Genomic DNA, 20885 nt, shown 5'->3' on the forward strand with positions numbered 1-20885 from the left:
TATACCTGGAAGACAATAACTGACATGCTGGACCCCAGTGTACCATACATATTACTGAATCTTAATTGTTCCATTATTCCAGAGATCTTCCAGCTTTTAGGAGTTTAAATCCAAATTTTAAGTTCTGTATTTTGACTATGGGTAGTTTGGAAATTATGTGTTCTTTTCAGCTAATTTCATCTTGATTGATTCCATAATTCCCCAGCATGACTCCATGAAGTGATATACATATAAGACTGTATAGCAATTATATAGTCATCTGAAAGCTTCTTAAAAGACTAATCTAACTCCGTTAATAATTGCAACTCTATCGAGATGTTAGCGAATTGGAACCTGTACTTCGATACATTACACCGCTAATTCTAGCAAGAGTCAAGCATTCAGTAAGGTTAAAACCTGACCTCTTCGAAGTGGGAAAATGAATCTGACTTAGTGGTAGCTTTTTAACAGTAAGGTGATAATATTTGTGAAATGTACTCTGGATTTTGAACCTTTACGTTAGGGTAAAACGGGGGAAAAGAAGGAAGAAACGAGTAAGAGCAAACTATTTATTGAAAAGATCATAACACAAGACTGAAAGCGTGTTTCAACGTGCTTTGTTGGTGATGTTATCACTGACAGAACCAAATTATTTATATGGGAGCCCAAGCCTGGATAAATTTCAAAACTGAAGCTTTGTTAAGGGAAGCAGTCACTTATGAAGTTGCTAAAAAAATTACTTCAAATTAATACTTTTACTATTAAAAATAGCCTAATTAAGGAATGGTGTTTTTAAAATGCTTATCAGCCCCATCTGGAAGTTAAGAACTAAAGCAAGCTAGTATGTCCTTTGAAAATAGGAGAGTGCATGAAGGGATGAAGTTTGAAAAATGGATCCAGTGTTGCCTGTGGTTGCCTGAGCCTTGGTGAGTGAGGTAACTGCTACGCGGTTGTGAACACTTGCACTTTCTGTTTTTTGTGTGAACATGATGTGTGTGTAGAGATCCCGGATTCCTGTAAGTGTTCCCTGTCTAGGTAATCATGTCTGTGGCACTCTGCAATAAACTGAGTAACACCTCACTCAGCAAAGAAATACCAATTTGAGACTAGGAGTCGTTAAGAGATTTGAAGTGCTCTCTAATGGTAGCAATTTCAGCAACCATGTGGGTTTTTTTTTCACCTCTAGCTAATGAGAGTTCATTTCATTAGAGCTACAGAAACAAAGGCAATGTAGCACAATTGGTGGTATCTGCAAAAGATGGAAGAAAGGAGGAAAGATGGAAGGAATTTACTTTTTTTTTTTTTTTTTGAAAAAAAGCACGTGGGAAAAGAATGTAAATTTAACAGAACCAAATAGGGAGCCAAAAACATTTCTGAGAATCAAGTATTTTTGCATCCATTTGTGTACCCATCCAGTGATCTAGGTAGGAAGGCAGTCCAAGTTTGTGATATGACTTGTGGGCTTGGATCTGAGTGATTACCTTTCCATGGAGACAAGTGGAACAAGACTTGGGGTAGGGCTTGGGGAGATCAGCCAAGACTCACTGCACATTCCCTGAGACGTGCTGACAATGTAGGCTTCCCTCTCACTTCCCACAGATTAAAAATGGTCTGATTTCTCTTAAATCCTTTATTTGGTCTTAAGTCAGGCTGAACATTACACTGTGAGTAAGATTGTTGACTAATTGCATACCTTTTCAGCTGTCATTGTAGGTGGGTCAGGATAGAGCTGTATAGTTTTTGTGTTACAAATGGGGAGGACAAATCTGACAAAGCTTCCCTCTTACCACCCTTGAATTCATTCTAATTCACCCCTGTTCAAGTTATGTATTCATGTGTATTTGAGTTTCCAATATTTTGTCTAGTTTTTCAGCAAAGAATTAGAATAATATCAGAACTAGAGTATCAATAATTCCCCTTTTTTATAGGGTATTGCAGTTACATGCATGTAGGTAAGATTGTTGATCTGGTTCGTGATAACGCTGTTAACATTAAGGGCCAATATCAGAAGACACAAATTATATTTACCATTCGTGCCTTTAACTTAATTTTCTGCCTATTGTTATTATTGTTGTAGCTATTTACAATTGTTTTGAATTGATCTCTGATGGTTAATCATTTAAGATGAAAAGTGAGGTGAACCCATTGTTAAAAACTGAAATTTTAGAGAATGAAGATTAAAATCCTTTGATTATAGCATAAAGCATCGTAAAGCATTGTTATTAATACAAGTATTAAGTGCTTCATCAGATTAAAATGTTTAAAGTTTTAAATATCTGAGATAGTCATCAAATATAGCTGCCATCTGTCCTTGACAGAAGTGCCAACATCTGCTGAGATGCAGACCTGTGACCTCTAGATAAGTTTTTATACACAGAAAAATATTTATCTTCCTACTGTGACCTTCCATGCACAAGACATGAGCCATGGATTTGTTTCCTAGGGAACTAGTGACTGAGGAAAATCTATAATTAGATCTGTGAGTTGTTCGCTACAAATGGGAATTGGGTGCTAAGTAGTTTCTTAAAAGTATACAGAAGTATTACTTGACTTCATGTGATGGAACCAAATTTTAAAAAATACCCTTCATCATGATATTTCTTGTTTGATATCTTCAATTAAAATTTTTAAATACTTTTGATAGAGTACTTATTCCTCTAAGTTCATTTCAACTGCAAAATATTTTCAAAAGTCGAGACTCGGCAGGTTGCAAGTTAAAGCAAAAATAAAATTAGGCACAATCTTCCGATAAATTTCTTCAAATTAAAATGAATCTTAATTTTCGAGAGCGGTTTTAGGTGAATCATTCTCACCAGCTCCATTTTTCTCACTCTACTACACCTACTCAGTTCCTCAGGTTGGCTCTGCAACTTCAATGTCTTATTCTTCAATTCCAGTTACTCCACCTGGCTGGAAGTTCCCGCTTAATCCAGATCTTGATTTCTTTCTTTGCTGCGTGCATAGATCTAAAGATAACATTTGTAGCTAAGTCCCATGGGCAGTAGCTGTAGCTGCAGGGAGAGGAAACAACTAGGTTTTTTATATTCCCAAAACAACCCAAGGCAGGCTTCTCTAGGCCTCAGCAGCAGATTATTTTAGCCTGGCCACAGTTCAGCTGAGATGTTGCTGTGTTTCTTCCAGTCTGGTGCCAGATCAGAGTGCCTTATGCTTTCTTGGATGCTGCAAAAGTGGCCTTGAGAAATAAATTGAGACTTTGATCTTATTCAGAACAGACAGTAACTGTGAAATACCTGGAAAAAGGTACTGTAAATTGGCTCTGATCTCCTCTTTCTGCCCGCTTCTTGTAGACTTAGTTACATGTGTGGTGATTACAAAGTATGTATTCTATCCTATGTCCTGAATTTCTGCAATTAGAAACCACTAAATATTGTAATGTTGTCTCTGCATTTCTGCCTTTTTAGATAGTAATAAGTTTGCAATAAATACCTCTATAAATCCAAGTAATTCTCTTTTTCTTCTTTCTTTCTTTTTTTTTTTTTTTTTTTTTAAGGGCATCTCTTGAGGAGTTCTTCATTTAATGTTGTCAATCACAGTCTGATTTTTCCTAACAACTAACCATAGCTTTTGAGCTACTCCTCCTGGCTCTCACTCCAAAGACAGTGGTCCTCAAATTCCTTCAACTAACAGGGCTTGTCGCAAGTTAGTAACATAAACAGCAATTAAAATATGGTGATTAAATGGCTACTGAAAGGCCAAATTAGCCAGTGAAATATCCAGACCTCCTGTGACAAGTAATACCTCTAGGTCATTTTCCTTTGAGATTACAAAGAACTGTGTTTATAAATTCTGTGCTCTCACTAGGAGGGAATTGCTGTGTACTGAATCCAGAGTTTGCAGATTATATGTGAAATTGACTATTAGGAAAAGGGGAAGTGAAAATTATTTGTAATAAATCTTCTTGCTCTTTATAAATTAAGAGTAAAAGGAGGCTGAAGGATTACCTGCTACAAAGGATAATGCACATCTTGATGTGTTCATTGAATTGCTTTACTTCGATCTACGAGCAAATGCTCGCTGTTAGCTATTTATATTGGTTAAATCCTCAAATTTGGTGCAATTGTAGATGAAGCCTGCAGGCCCCGGTGCTGCAACTGTTTCTTCAAGGGGAATAGTTGCATCTGTGTACAGCTATGATAATGACTCTCAGACTGAAGGAGCCACTGGTACACAGGGCTTCCACATCAATAAATTCATTCTGCTTCATTCGGACACCTGTACATCCTACTACAAAGCTGATCTGAATTTTGTAAACGTTTATACATAATTCTGATAAAAAGCCATTATGTTGAGAAGGTTTTTTTGGTTGAATATCAAATATCCTATTTGTGTTGGTTATTTTAAAAAGACCTCAAAAAATGAGCACTGGTAGTGAAACAACCTCACTGTTTTGTAATATACTGTGTCATTTTCATACATTAAGATGTTTTGTTGAAATATTTGTCTATGGAATTTATTAACCTTGGAAAATTTCAGATTTAGAACTGTTTAGTTACTGAAACTTTGTGTTTGCACTGGTATTACAAAATAATAGCTGGTACAGTAACTTCTATAGGAAACAGTGCCCCAGTCCAACAAAATACTTAAATATGCCATCTGCATTTCCAGCAACAGGAGCTCTATAGTTTTCATGTACATAAAGTTATGAATATGATACCTGATAAGAGTATTCATGCAGTTTGTATTGAATTGCTTCAGGCAAGGAACGTTTGTACCATTTGCAGCCCCCAATCAGTCTTGCAAACGTGCAGCAAAAATAGGCTACAACAATCTACTATAATTCTCACAATGCTGTTCCTAAATTTGACACTCCCTGCAATGTTTTCCATGACAAAAGTTATAGTTAAGATGCTAAAAAAAAAAACCCTCTTGAGAATATCAATGTGTGATTTTTCATTTTCATAGTTCACGTAATTTCAACTCCTGATTGGTTTTTTTATTCTTATGTTACCTCTCTGATAGTTGGTTTAAAAGTTTCCACGTTCAAGGCATTAGTACACCTGGTACTCAAGACTTTGGAAATTTTATATGGCTATTAAGAAGGCTTCAGTTTACAGATACACTATTGTAATAATTCATGTGTTCCTGTTTGTTAATTTTCTGTAATTCATAAGAGTCTTAAGAGAATCAATGCAAAAGAATGCAAATAAGAAGTAATAGCTAATCTTGTAATAGTATTTTTGCCCAGTGGCCACTGAGTTTTTAATTTGCACATTAAAGCATAAAATTCAGATGCTTTCCAGTTATGTGTTTTGCCCAGTTAAAACTGAGTCTTGGGGATCTAAAATAGAAAATAGATTTTTAAAATTTAAAGTAACTGACTTATGGCTTTCTTTGCTGAGTAAATCAAGTCTGTTCTCTATATATACATTTTTTGTTTTCTGGGAAATACACATATGTGTATTCTGATCAGGACTGTCAACATCATCAAGAAAAATATTTGTAGCTGATGACACAGAAGCAATGTTTGCTGCACTAAATGTACTTTTCCCCAGCTTTGATTCCCCCAGAAATGAAACTCTCCACCTTGGGTTTGTCCTCCTTTACCTCAGCTGTCACAGAAGGTGGGGTCAGTGTTGTATGTTCCTATTGCTGGTCACATTTCCCTGTTCGTTCTCTGCTTGTGGTTTCTGGAGTGCTGTTCTAGTGCAAGCCCAAATATTAGAAATTGAGTGAGTGATTGACTGGCTGGTGTAAGCTTTGTAGTGAAGTCACATGGTCTAGAAGATTTGTACAGCTTTGAAAATCTTGGCTCATATACAGATTGGAGATTGAAAACTGATCTGGAGGAGTTTTGAAATTTAGGGCTATGATATTGCACAAGTTATTGTATTGCAAAAGCATCTTTAATTGATGAAGTTTTGTTCTGCTCTTTACTTGACTTTTGCAAATACTGTTCATACTTTTCTATATTAACTTAGCTTGTGTTTTGGATAACATCCTGAAAGGCCATTTGTCCAGATGTGTTTTGGCTGATAATATAATGAAGCTAATAGCAAGGCTCACTATGTCTGGGCACAAGAAAAAGCGTTACCTAAAATATATACTGTCAAATATAGCGTGTTCGTTTTATCCTTAATTAGCATGAACAAAGGACATAAAAGAGAAGCTTTATAATTTCTGTAACTGTTACTTGTGTGAATAAATCACCTGGATGTTACTGGCTGTCACCCATGTATTGAATGAATTCTAAAGAAATTCCTTGTCAGAAAGAAAGCAGAAGTCAGGTTTGGCCAACATGTTTCCCTCTGTCAAAGAGCAGAATTTGGTTCCCGTGCTTAACTAGTTTATCTAGCACTTAATGATGAGGGAGGTATTGAAAACCGATAGATTTAATAAGTTAAACTCATCAAATATACACGTTGCTTTCTAACGGCAGTTTTTGTATGTCTAGCTTGTAGTAATGAAGTAGTTTCTGTTGGTTAGTGCTTTTGAATAATGATGGGAATATTTTGCATTTGTTTTGATTGAAAGATTATTTGAGTCAGCACAGAGCAGATGGAACCTTTGACTGTAAAGAGTGATTTTTCAGTGTGGCAGGACAGGAAGTGTCTGTTTAAATATTTATATGATATCTAAACAATGGGCCTAACCCATTGTTTTGCTCTTGTGGAGCACAGTTATTAAAGGAAAAAACAGTTCACCTCTAAACATTCCATGGATAAATTTGCTTCCTAGGAGGCTAGGGGAGGGGGGAAACACCAAAACCAAACAAAACCCCAAAAATAAAAAAAAAAACCCGAGAGAGCGAGTGAGTGTAACGTTCTGAAATGAAAAGTACTGGGGTATGAATCAAATATTCCTGTCTGAGGGTGGTGGGATTTATTTTATAATTAAAAAGTGGAACTATTATGATGCATCTCTAATTCTGATGGTGTCAAGAACTAAGAATTATAGAAGTGGTTGAGGCAAACGCTGCTTAAAGAATGAAACTACTAAACTAGGGTGGTGCTGGTAAGGACAGATTTGCTGTGGTTGTAGAACTGTAAAGTCTCTCTCTGGGGGTAGTGTAGTGTGGGTTTTTTGGTATTTCTATTTCTCTTCTTCTCTCGAGAACACTCTGATTTACTTTTGCGATAAACCCGTAACAGGGGAATCACATTGCTGAAATGAGTATAGCTGGAAGGGGTACATAATGTCAGCTGAAAAATAGAATTTAGTAAATATGTTTTGGCCATGGTTCAGCGAAAAGCAGATCCTGTCAGCTAAGTAACATTTTGTTTTCTTGAAGGTGTCTTTTAGTTGGGCAGAATCATACAGTCTCTGCCTTTTTGAAAAAAAAAAAAAAAAAAAAAATATATATATAAAAAAATACTGGTTTGTCCTGGGTGCTAGGTGTGCAGTCCTGACAAGGCTGGCATGGATCACTTCAGTTTTCAATACAGTTATTCTCCGATGTACCCTTGACATGGGAAAGTGTTGTCAGGTGTGGGGAAGTGAGTAATGTCTAAGTGTACATCTAATACTGTCCTTTGGGTTCTGAGCGAGGAAATAGCCTTCAAGAGTCTATTTATTGTGTCTGTGCCATCTCCCCATGCAATGTCAAGGCACTTCTGAATTGTGAGATCTGAACAAGAGAAAATGAAATAGGTAGAAATTGGGAGGCCAGATAAAGTGCTGCCTGCCTTATCCATATTCTCAGTAGGAGGGTGCTTGGGTCTGATCTACCTTATCTGGACATTTCCTAAGAATGAGGAGGCAACACATACCCACTGTCATAGGTGCAGACATTTTCAATATTAGAACCTGCACTGGAGTTCCCAAAGCTGTAAACAAATTATGGAAAAATAAGTGTTTCTGTCTTGGTTTCAGGAAGTAGTAAGTGATAGTTATTTTAGAAATGTAAAAATGACATCCCAAAGTAAACATTCCAGCAGAAATAATCTGGCCTTGTTTTTTCTCAGCCAGTAACTTGAGAAAGCATCGTTGTGTAAATACATTGTAAGCTAGGAAATTGTCATATGAACAGTGCTGTGTTTATGACAGTATTCAGAGTAACAGTCTTGCCAGAGGAGATGTCAGACAATCCTCCTGTTCTTTCTTCCTTGCTCTTGTTGAAGCACCAAACCATATGGCAAATTAAGCCTGATTTTTATTAAACTTTTCATTGTACTGAGCTTAGTGTGAACTTCGAAATGCACTTTCTTTGAACTATGCAGCCATTATATAAGCATCTTAATTAGGAGACGTTAATGGTCTTCCTTACATTCCTGGGAGTACGTAGCTCCCTCTTGTGGCTAACTGAATATTTTAGACTCATGCTTCTGAAAATTACGTCTTGTGCGACCACCATTGCCCTTGAACAAATGGTGCAGTGATAGATAGAGCATCTCTAACCCGAGCTGCTTATTACTATTATTACTACATCAAGTGTAAGTCGCTGTGCAATAACTAAATACATAGATGGGTAAATAGACAGGAGAGAAGGGTCTGCACATCCTTGCATCCTTGCCCCGTGAATGTGACTGCTTCCTGAAGCTTTAAAAAAGCTGAATGGACACACCTGGTCATTAGAAAAAACTGTGCTGTCAGGTAACTCTGTTGCTCCTATACATTATGTGCTGACAAATCGTTTACAGCTAAAGTTGGGATGAGATATGGGAAGTGTTGTAGAGCCAAGGAGTACAAATCTCTTGGGTACCGCGTTGGGATGTCTTGCCATCAAAGTCAGGGTTAAGATTTTTGCCAGATTTGGAGTTGAGAGGAAGTTTTCCCTCCAGTCAGGTTCCCCCTATTACTATTATTATTATTACACTCCTGCCTTCTGTCTAGTATGAAAAAGCATCTGTACATGATGGCTATGGTGGAAATAGCTGGTGTGTAGACATCTCTGAATTACATTTTTGTGCTGGCCTGTGGCTGACTGCAGGCCTATCAAACCACTGTTCTTGCATTGGATGGAAAGTTGCACTTGTCTTGTACTAAGTCTCAGAAATCAGGGTGGAAGATGATCAATTCATCTTTTCCCTACAAAAGTAAGCAATGGTCCTGATGTTGCAGAGTTGTAAGCATAGCTTTGTGTTAAGAAAACCACATATTTTTAGGCTTAATGTAAAAAAGTGACAGAGATTGGTCAAAAAATGAATAGAACAGCAGATAACTTTTCGGTAGGAATCACTGAGTTTCAGTTTCATCACAAAACCTGAAGTTACAAAGTTACTTTGCCCTTTTGTCACCTGCAGTGCTGCCTGCCACTGTGTTTTGATATAGTCAAAAATACACGTGAAAACTTCATCCATTAGTGTTTCTGACTTGGAAGGAGGAAGAAAAAAAAAAGTTTTTTACTTTGAAATTTCTCCCTTCCCCAAAGGGTTTGAGAACTGAAACTTTATCTCTGAAAATGCTGATTTCCTATTTCATAACTTTTTTCTCAAAATAAAGGAATAATGATTATGGAGTTTAGTCAAAATCTCACTGCCTAATAATCTGCAAACCAGCATTGCTGAACCCACAGCAATAGGGCAACAAACATGTATTTCCCCAGGGACATTATTAAACACGCTGCAGATTTATTATTTCAAAATGGGAGCAGGTCCAGATTTCGAAGGCCACCTTTTCCCTTCCTCTTCCTGAGCTGTGATTCAGACCAGCATATAAATATTTGACTTAATGTTTCAGCGGATATATTAACGATATGAAATTGCTAGAAACAAAAGAACATGAAACAGAGGGAAGGAATGGCTTGGCAAGATTGTCAGCCTTAAAGGGCAAGATTAATTTATAATCCTTCTAGATTCTGTGTACAAATACAAATTTGCAAAGCATGTCGCTTATAACAAACATTGTGTAGCTCTGCAAGTTTATATATGCTACTGTCACTGATGTGAGACAGCCCTGAAATTGGATTTTTGGGGATTTTTTTCTTATGGGGAAATAAGGTAGTTATAGTAACAAGGAGTTTCTGTACACATGTGTGTGTATATATAAAAATGTACATACAAATTTGGAAAGTGGAGGAGTTCCAACTGTGTGACTAAGCGGAGTTCTGGGCAGGATACCCAGATATTTTCATGAGGCGTTTTTTCCCTTAGTTTAGAATCCTGGGAAACGAGGAGTGTAGAAGGGAATGGGGGGAAAAAAAAACAACCTGAAAGTAGTCTATTTCGTAATGACTTTAAGATGGCTAGCAAAAAGGATTGCCTAGTTGGAAAGTAATGTGCGATGACTATCTCGTAAGGGTGGTTGTGAAATAAGTATGCTTTATGCCACTCAATGGAACATGTCTTCTTTCTTTTTTGTGTGTTTGTAGCTGTTTTATCAATGTAACTGAAAAAAGAAATAGAATTAAATGAAATGTCAAGTTCTAGACGTAGAGTGAATATGGTAGAAATGGAAGAATAGAAACTTTAAGTAGTGAAATAGAAGACAGTAAAGATAAGATAGGAACTGGCTAAGAACATGAGTCGCTTTTCCAGGGTTTAACACAAGAATTGCACAGTGTTTTCTGAATGATTGAAACCGTATTTTATACTTCTATATTATATATTATCCTGAAACATATTTTCTAGTTATATATTATTGGCAGGGAATATACCTCAACAGTAGGTAAAGGATCGAAATGGCTTATGTGGTTTATAAAAACTTTTGAAATCATTCTGAATACGGCCTGTAACTTCTTGGGTTTTTGCCATGCAGGTCATCCGCAGCGAAGGGACAGAGGGAGCAAAGTTTCGACTCTCTGGTAAGGGAGTAGATCAAGACCCAAAAGGAATTTTTAGAATCAATGAGATCAGCGGGGATGTCTCCGTGACCCGAGCCCTTGATAGAGAAGCAATTGCCAATTATGAGGTAAGTACTCATAGCTGTAGGATCTCTGCCTCTACGTTGATAATACCTATTTTTTGAATGTGTATTTACTTCTGAAAGGGCTGCAGTTATTGAAGACTAAAATTTCCAGAAGCGTTTATCCTGTGGAAATGGTAAATGTGTTTATTTTTACATGCAATTGAAACTCTACTCTGCTTGCTGCATGTAATTTCTGTCATTTATCTTTAGTAGAAATACTGTCTGAACATCGTGTATGCGTTTGATTTGTGAATGCAAAATTGTGGTTGGACAAAAGGAGATCTTTTTGGGAAGTTGCCACTAAGGTACTACACGGTTATACTTTTTCTTTTTTATTGTCAAGCTGTCAATGGAACATACTTTTCAACTCCATTTTTAGTAATGAATGTATTTTAATAGAGATAAAGAAGATTTCGTTAATATGAAAATGTTAGCAGATACATCTCTGTCAGATGTACGTCTCCTACAAAGATTTTACTAAAGATTCCTTTCCTTGTCAATAAATGCTATATTTCTCCCCATTGAAATTCTAACAAATGATCTCTGAAATCTGCAAAGTAACTGCACCACAATGTCCTGAAATGCATAGTATAAACAGAGGGTCTGTCAATTTGTGTTTTCTGTCTAGCTTTTGCAATGCACAGTCAGATAAATTGCGTTTTGCCACTTTGATACAGATGAGCAGCAGAATTCAAAATGCGAAATGGTTAGTACATGGGCATGTTGCCATTTCTGCCACAGCATGGGGGACCGACCTCTCTCATGCAGCAGGGAACGTGTGGTACCCCAGCCCATGTGGGGCACAGGCTCTGGTGACAGTTCTAACTGCCATCCCTGACCTCTTGGTTTCGTTTTTTGCTGTGTAGTAATCAGTACTTGTACTTTCTGTGCTGTTTCTCTCCTCCTCTGGAAGAGTTCTCCAGTTAGATGACTACTCATACTTGCTCAAACGGCACTGCTAAATTTGCCATATGTTGGTTTTCAACACTTAAACATCTATTTCTCATCTGAGTCTACAGTGAAATGTATGTTAACCACTCACATAGGATTTATGGTAGTTACTGATGTCCTTCTTAAAAGAAAAACATTGCAGTTTCTCTTTTTAACACTGTTCCTTGTCTTCATTTACCAGCTGTTTCTTATTTTATCAGTGGCTTTCCACCTTAATGTGTTCAGTATAAACCTTGAATGTTTTTTACTGGAAAATCATAGTCGTCTTTTCAACCTAACACATCAAACCACAAATGGCCCTTCTATCTGATCTGGCAAAGCATACACTCAAATTAAGACAAAAACATTTCCCTAGAGGAGCTTTTTTGAAGCAATGCAAGTTACATACCAATAGTGCAGTGTAGTAGATTATCCAGAGCAATGTGACTGTATATCCTAATGGGCTGTAGTGCTTTCTAAGCTGTTACATAGCACTCTGTTCAGCATGCTCACTGGCATCCTGTTGTGCAAAAAGCAGTTGAAAAGTTCTATAGGAGAACCCTCAACTTGATTAGCCTGTCTCTGAATCCAGCCCATTGCTTTCCAATGAAGATGTATCATGGTGTCAGGAAGGCAGCAGGATATTCTCCCTAATTTCCTTGGTACACCGAAAGATGAATTACCTGAAAGACACTTAAATTTCTCTGAAAATTGTTTTTGTTTTCTGTTTTTGTTTGACCTTCCCCCCTGCCCAGTTTTGAGGTCCTGAAAGAAAAAATTCAAAGTAAAGGGCAAACAAGGAAAGACTGGATCTCTGTGAAAAAATTCCAGTTCTTTGCAGGCTATCATACTATTAAGTATATAATCAGTGGCGAGGCAAAGATAAAAAGATAAAATCTGTTTGAATCCTTCCAGCTACACATAGGGCTGCTGTGCACAAGCACCGATTTATTTCCTACACTTAGTCCATATATACTCAAAGGATCAGAATTAAAAAAAAACTTCAATAGGACAGAAAATAGAGCTTTGGTGATCAAAATATTTCATAGAACTTTGCAGATTTTACCATCTGTGTATCTCAAATTAGCTAAGAATGTTTAATCAATTATAAAATTTTATTTTTTCTTTCATTAAATGTTTGAAATTCTGCATTTTTCTTCCCTCTTTCTCATAGAGGAATACTGAAAAAACCTGTAGGAGTTTCTCTGTATATTCATTAAAAGAGAAATATGATTAAATTAGGAGTACTGAATTCTACTTGGACAACTGTTGATTGTCTGAGTTAATCCTCTCTTTTTACTGTTCATTTTCAAATATTTTATTTTTAGTAAAAGATAGAAAATATTTTAAAATAAGGTAAAAAAAAAATCTGAGGGTCAGAGCCTGCCAGTCTATTTGGTGCAGCCCATTTGCATGGCAGTTGTGTTTTCAGATGAGTTTAGATTTATTCGTCAGCAAAAAGACCTCAAGCTGGCAAGAGGAATATGACAGCTACATTAATGACACACCCCCTCCCCTCAGCTAAATTGTTAAAAAATGGACAAGCATATGAAATTCCACCAAAATGTTAATGTCGGAGTGATTAATTGCAATAATAATTCTGACCTAATCACCTGCAAGTTTGGAAATGTGAATATTTCTATTGGGAAAATGAAACTGCAACAGGAGGCTGGGTGATACAGCAGGAGTCCAAAAGTCACTACATTGAAATCGGCCATTCGTACTTCTTTTTTTTTGCCCCATGTGTATGGAACTATGGTAATGAAATTGTGTTTGCCAAGGGGAAAAGGCTGATGCTTCTCATGTGTTTGTCCCTGTAACTTTGTGGGGTGCCTCCTTAAAGGTCAGAGAATGTCAGTCAGGTTCAGTTTTAGGTGAAAGCTGTTCATGAAGAAGAGCAAGAGGATGTAAGGGAGTTGTTATGCCCAGAAAAGACTGTTTTAGAAAAGTATGAAGTTAATTCCTTTTTTCTTCTAAAGAGGTTTGATAAAGAGCATCCTGATAGGAATTCTCTGCGTCAGAGCAAACCAGTGGGTTTACACTGAGTGGTTTTATTTTGGAGCTTGCTACAGTGTGGTGATGAAACCACTAAATGATGCTCTGAAGAAGGGGCTTAAGCTGAATATGGGCATATTATTGAATGGCTTCTGGGCTGGTGAGATAAGCAGGTAGCCTGGAGCCCCTGTTTAGTGGGAGCAAAAGGTGTTCGTTTGTACAAATATGGTCTTAAAAATAATGTCTTTGGTTTTCTGTCAAGATTTGAATAGGTAAGACTAGTTGGAAATTTCATACAATCACAAATAATTTGTTTATTTAATATTGAAAAGTGCAGATGTATTAAAACAGACAAAGGAACTTGGTAGGGAGACATAAAATGAATGTTTTTAATCCAAACCATTGTGGTACGCACCATCCAAAAGTTGCTCATAATCTAAGGAATTCTGAGTTCACTTCAGATCCATAGTCTTTGATTACTGCAGAGCAGAAATATTAGCCACTTCTCAGTTTCATCTTTTAGAAAAAAAAACACAAATGCTTTTAAAAAGAGTTGCCGTAACAGAACTAAAGGTTTCCAATGAAGTTGGAAGTCTAGTTTTGCTAAGTGTTGATAAAAGATTAGTGAATTCAGAAACCAAGGTTCAAACAGAGGGCCAGAGAAGACTGGCTGAAAAACAGTTGTTATAGGGTAATCTGTTAATTAAAAACACTGAGCTCATTTTCAAAACCTCACATTAACGTCGATAACTTATTCATAGGCAGGGTGCTTTCATGCAAGTAAAAGCAGGAAGAATTGCGTATATTGTTTAACACGACCAAGATGACAAAAAATTGTGAAGTTATGTTGTGTTCTTTACTCAAAGTTAGGTAGGCTCAGCAAAAATAGGAACAATATTCCGTTAACTCTTTACAGTTAACACGTGAGATTTTGGATTGTTTTCCATCACTTATCACCACATGTAATCCCTGCAGCAGTAAAATCCAGTTCTGTAACCTCTTAAGTATCAATGTGCCAACCAGTCAACAGGGGGCTTTCAGCTGGGTCTCAAGAGTTTAAAGGACGTCACCATCATTGATGGGCTTTTTCATAACTGCTTGTCAAGTGTAAATATGTGTGGAAGAGAAATAATCAGAAAGGGTTCCTTTGCAAGCATGAAATGAAGGAGCTTGATAAAACTATTCAGTGACAGCGTGCAAATTAGAGCTGTGACCAAATTTACCTAGGCAATTTGAACTGTTAATGAGGAGTTAGTTTTAATTATTTTTTAAGTGAAGAGTTTTATTTGCTCTAGAAAGTACTTAACAAGCAGAGGTGTGAAATCAGCTTTCAGCCTTTTTTATAATAATAGATCACACTTCTGTGAAAGAATGCTTTGCAACTGGTAGTGACAGACTGAGATATTTTGAAAACATATGTTAACAGGACTGAAAAGCAAATTAGGAGTATTCACTCCATGTAGTATTTTTTCTGTATGTTGGATAACAAGTAGATTGAGAACAGGCTAAAGAATTCAAACCAATTGACAGCAACCAAATCTCTAGTTTTGTATCAGAATCCCTTCTACTTCAACAAGTCTTGAAGATGCAAACTGCAGGGAGCTCAGATACTCTGGGGGTAATGTCACTATGTCGTTACACCCCTTTCTGAAACTTCCACTGCGGCCAAAAGTTTTGGAGCAGCAAAATGTCACTACTGCTGATGGTGTGTTAGGTTGATGCAGTGTGTGCATGACCATGCAAGTTCTGTTAGTGAGAGCAAGCTCTATTGGTTATACGAATCTCATCCCTCAGCAACACCTTTATTCCAGTGCAACTTCTCAGCGTAGCCTGGCTGGGAAGCCTTGGATGAATTTAAGTTGCTTGATACGAGGCTCTACGTGTCTCTTTGTCGCTCGTTAACAAGCAACTCTTTGCATCCGTAATTCCAAAACGCCTTCTGTCCATAAAACAGCATTATGCTACAGAGGACTTCATCTTCCGGAAACTTGTTCTTTGTTCTGACAATGCGGACTTGGTACTGAACTTTTTCTGACGTGACTGTGCATGACTTAGCGCTGCTTTTACTTGTGTGGGGAAAAGATGAAGTAAATGAATCTGTCAGCCAACCCCTCCACATTTTTCATCTAAAAATGGAGAGTAATGGATTGTTCAACAAATTGTTGCTTCCTATTCTACTGTAAGAAATGGATTTTAGACGTAGAAGGCACTTTTTTAAGATGCCATAATTTGGGGAAAAACAGGTATTGTTTGTTAAGAGATAATTAGTATTTCTTTTTTATTTTTTTGTTGTCCATTGAGATTATGAAGTGGTAAGATTAAGTATTTCATGAGACCTGGAAGTACAAATGCAATGACAGAAACAAACCCAGCAGAAGCAAAAGCCTAGATCCTTCAGTGAGATCCGTATGGGCAAACTCCTGAATTCATAGGGAACTTTCTGGCATTGATTGTTTGCCAAGGTCAAAACCAAGGTGCTCACCATAACTGTGTGCATAAATCAAATATTTGAGCATATAAATGTTACATAGTCGTATTTCTTAAAAGTAAGATTTAAATAATTGCTTGCACAGCTGGGATATAAATGGTATTTCCAGCTACTGGAGATATCTCTCCTTCTCCCAAGGTTGGTTTATGGGATAAAAAAAAAAACTGATAGGAAATGAAGTTAAAATTCATGTTATTTTTATGTATATTCTCCCATTTTGTCTTGGGGGAACAAGATATCTGTTTTATGTAAACTCTCTAATTTACCATATCTTGTTCATTTTTACTGTAAATAGTCTATTCAATACATACTGTAGATCTTAATGTTATGAGATATCAGCAGGGTACTCTGATTCATTTCAGAAGCCACTAGCAGCCTCATATCATTTATGTGGAAAGCATGCAAAAGTCAACAGTTAGTTTTGTTGGAGGGCATATGCTTTATGCTTAGATCTCACTGCTTGCATGGCTTTGACATTCCTGCTGTTCAACAGCACTGTCATGTCATTTGTAGGAGGAACAGAGTGAAGTTTCATTAAAGGAAGAAACCAGTAAAGGTTTGTTTATAACCTATTACTGTCAAGACAAGGTGGTGGGCTTGGATTTCCATACTAAAAATAACCCAGACTCCAAACACCAGGCAAAATTAGTATTTTCTCATTGAAGAGTGGGAGGTGGAAATGCACAGCAGTAAGAGATAAAGAAAAATTGGAGTTTAGTGAGACAGTGACAAATGACACAAAATTTGTTTTCATCGTTGTTTTATTTGTTTTTTATTATTACTATTTCCTAATAGAACACCATTCCTGGAAAGAATAATGATGTATTCAGTAAAACAAGAGGAGACTAATAATATTTTTGTCATACTATGTTAATAGTCTGTGAACTACTTTTGCTATTACACATTAATTGCATTTTAAGGCATTTAAATGTCCTCATGATACTCCTTCACTCTAGCATGATCAGTTTCTTTGTTTCTTTTCCTTGTAGATTTGTATTATAGCAACCCTCAAAATATCTTGCTGAAGGCTCACTGTTCTAGGTGCAGCATAAGTACCGAGGAAGGCGCTTTGCCCTTTCCCCAGACCTTACGAAAGGAAGGGGTCTTGCCTTGCAAACGTTTGTCGTTGTTCCCAGCCTTATGCAGGGATGGACATGACGGCAGGTTCACTGCTGGTGGGCTGTGCCTCTCTAGCAAGGGCTTGTCAGTCTGAATGGAGGGGAGGGAAAACTGGTGAGCTCCTACAGCTTAGCCCTGCACTACCCCTTACTTTGTGTAGGCCAGTTCTGTGCAACTTGTCACATTTTTTTTTTGGTCCACCCTGTGTTCCCATGTGCCTGATTACGCTCACGTATGCAAAGGTGCAGCTTAGAAGTTTAGAGGAAAGATGGGAACATCTTTTTTTTTCTTTTTTCTGGTTGGTGCAAGTCAAACAAATTGTTTAGGGAATATTTTTCTGCTCAAAAACTTTTCTTGAACCCGTTTTGATACATTGGCATTCTGGAAACTAACCATAGATTAAGTAGTAACTGTTAATCTTGTCTTTACGAATGCTGAGGAAGGTCCTGTTTCGTCTCTTATTAGGTATATTATACTTTTTGTTTGGTTTGGGTTTTTTTCTGGAAAAAGTGGAGAAGTTCTTACCTTCTTGGTCTGATGCAAAACATTGCAGTGTATATTTTGAACTGCAGTACCTTTGCTGTGGCTCAAGTCAAAGTCTTGAAGGTCTGGCTTTACTTTTTATTTTGCAACACTACTTCAAGCTTTTCCTAGTCCATTAGTAACATTCAGACTATAATGCAGAATTTTTAATTTTTTGAAGTTTGGTTGCTCAAATCTCATCTCTTCTTCCTTCCAATAAAGAAAGAAGCCTGTTTTATTTAGGTATGTGGTCAAAATTTGGAATCTTAATGATTTAATAGCTGGAAAGACCTTGATTTCTATGGCTATTTCTTCATCTTGGAAATGAGGGTCCATAACAATCTATAGCTGCTTTTTTTGAGAACTGAGGTATGGTCTGTATAACTAATTGTTTTAATTTTTTTTATTATTTTTTTTTTTTTAGAACTAAGGCAACAAATTCATTATATTTGCAATAATTTCCTGTCTGCAGATGGAGGACCTGCTGTCTCCTTTCTGACCTCTTGTTCTTTATGTACCTGTAGAAAATCATACTATCTTATCCTCTCCTTCAATCTTTTCATTTTCCACCTTCTCACATGTTTTTTTTTTTTCCCTTGCACTTCTAGCTTTATTCCATAACCTTTCTGCTCCCTCTGTTTTTCTTGATGTTTTATGTCATTCACTTACACTTTTCCTACACTCCCTGCATTTCCTTATTCAGGGTACTGACCTGTTTTATGCTCTTTATAAATAATGTTGCTAGGGGTATGCATAACCATCATCTAAGCATAAATTTATTTTGTTGTTGTAAAGAACCTTTCCACTGTCTTCACAAAAGCTGTATTGCTTTATCCATTCTAATTTGCTGTGTTCGTAAACACCTTTAGTAAATCCTTTTAGAAACCTCTGTTCTGGAAACCCTTGACTTTGGATTACTTACTGCATGACCCTACATTTTCTTCAATTTTGGTGAAACAGCCTAGGTAGTTAGTATGTCATGCCAAGAGATTTTGGTGGAAAAATGAATTTTGTTTCCATTTTAATGCTTTTTGGACTCTATATCTCTTCCATCAAATTATGCATATTAATTTAAGAAGTATATTGTTGGCTGGAAATTCCTAGCATTTAATTTATTGAAAATAATTCTAATACTTCATCCTGTCAATACTTGAATTATAGTCTGCACAAAAGTTGTCAACCTCAAAAAGGGAGCTGTATAATAGAACATCTGATATAATAATTAGTTCTGTGACTTCAGAACTGTGATTTTAATATTTGATCACTGTAGAATTATTGTAGAATAATGAGCCATAATTTTAAAGCTGTATATGCACGTGTGTGTGGCAGAAACACTAAACAGGTTTGTGATTTTTATACAGAGGTAAGTTTTAATTAATGTGAAGTGGTACGATATTTTTGCAAAATGTGTGAAAAGAATTTGTGTAAGATGAAGAAACAAGCATGCTTCAGTGATTCAGTTTGTGAATTCTGTGTTCCATTGAGCATGTTTCTTTAACATCATTAGAGGGAATTAGGCTACAACAAACCTAATCATTTATCGTGGTCCAGTTGAACGTGCAGTTATCTTCAAAATCCAATCTTTCTGCATCTGCTCTTCTTGCATCAAGGTTTAGAGGCCCTAAAGTGATGCATCTGTTTCATAGGGACCCTTCTATTGTTATGTATTTTTTCTATGTCTGTAAGAGACTTTGAGGAAAAATGGCAAAATGGGCCGTGAAGTCTCCGTTATTGAAATGATACAAAAATTACCAGGTGCTGTAAAAAGAAGCAAACAAAAAAATAAAAATATTGGAGTCCAGGATCCACTTGCCTGTGTCATCTTCAAAGCTTTTTGACAGCTATATTTTAAGTCCACTGTAGGATTCTTCTGTTTCTCAGGCCCACAGATGAGAAAGATGACCGGTTGTGGGTAGGTGATAGTAAAATTTTATATTTTGATCTGTGGAAGTGAAATTAGAACCATTTGTAAATCGTCTCCCCACCCCAAAATACATCAGCTGTTGCTCTGTTACCACATTGATGGCAATTAACCATTCCTGAGCAGTGTGCCATAGCTGCATAATTTGGCCCTGCAGCTAGATCTAAGTTAACAAGTTGCTGCTGCATGAACATAAATAGAACCCATTTTTGTCTTGCATCACAGGTGAACTCTGTAGTGTTTGCAGGAAATAAAATGTAAGAAAATGCATATTCCATGAATATATTTCTGACTGAGGATGTTTACCAATCAAACAGTAAGAGAGTAATTCATATACCAATCCACTTTAAGTAAAATACAGCTGAACTTCTGTCTGTTACATATACGTGTGCGTGCAGGTTGCTTTTCTGCTATACTTTGATTAAATACCTACAAATATCTCCAAAAATAAGTGTCAGTGCATAAACACAAATGTGCAATATCATAAACCTTAACAAATCCTAACAGATTTATATACAACTACTTTGTCTATTCCACTCAAATATTGCTTCTATTGCAGTCAAATGGAAATCCTGTTTCCATGCTTGGCAGCATGAAATCGCTAGTGCACTATCATTATTTCTTAATTACAGTATTTCTCAGTTATTTGTGGAGACTTCAATCATTCTGAACCTTAGGCATCCTGCTCTCACCATCTGAAATGTTACCTATCCCAAGAATTTAAAATATGTCAGAGCCCCAAAACTTTCATGAGAGTTTGAGTGATGCATTGAGTTCCTTTTAATCTGGCTTCTGGGCTTTTTTTGATCCACATCATCTGAACTTTCAAGTTCTTTTTGGCAGTTATATATTTATCTCTTTTAAATGAAAATATGACAGAACTCAATAGGTGGAATTTCAACAAAACACTAACTGTAATGAAACTCATAAAAATGTAAGAGTTGACGACGCTACGCATTGCAAGCAAAGTTGTGAGAATCTCTATTTCCCCTTTATTAGTCTTTTATGGTGAAAACATTCATGGAAAGGGGTGATTCTTCTGTGTTCACCGTTTGCCTTTAGATCTTTTTCAATGCATGATGGCAAATGAGTGAGAGAGGTGTAGGGGGACTACAGTTAGAAATATTT

The 20885-nt window shown here is 36.7% G+C and overlaps 1 protein-coding gene across 1 annotated transcript in view; it reads left to right on the plus strand.

The window, feature by feature from the left end:
- Positions 1-20885, plus strand: part of CDH13 (cadherin 13) — a 398743-nt gene that overhangs the window by 129096 nt on the left and 248762 nt on the right. Inside the window, exon 5 of the mRNA XM_086468834.1 lies at positions 10633-10785. Within this exon, the coding sequence (XP_086324960.1) occupies positions 10633-10785 (153 nt within the window). The remainder of the gene's footprint in view (positions 1-10632; positions 10786-20885) is intronic.

Source organism: Leptosomus discolor, chromosome 8 (genome assembly GCF_034619465.1).
Source record: "Leptosomus discolor isolate bLepDis1 chromosome 8, bLepDis1.hap2, whole genome shotgun sequence".
Lineage (NCBI taxonomy): Eukaryota > Metazoa > Chordata > Aves > Leptosomiformes > Leptosomidae > Leptosomus > Leptosomus discolor.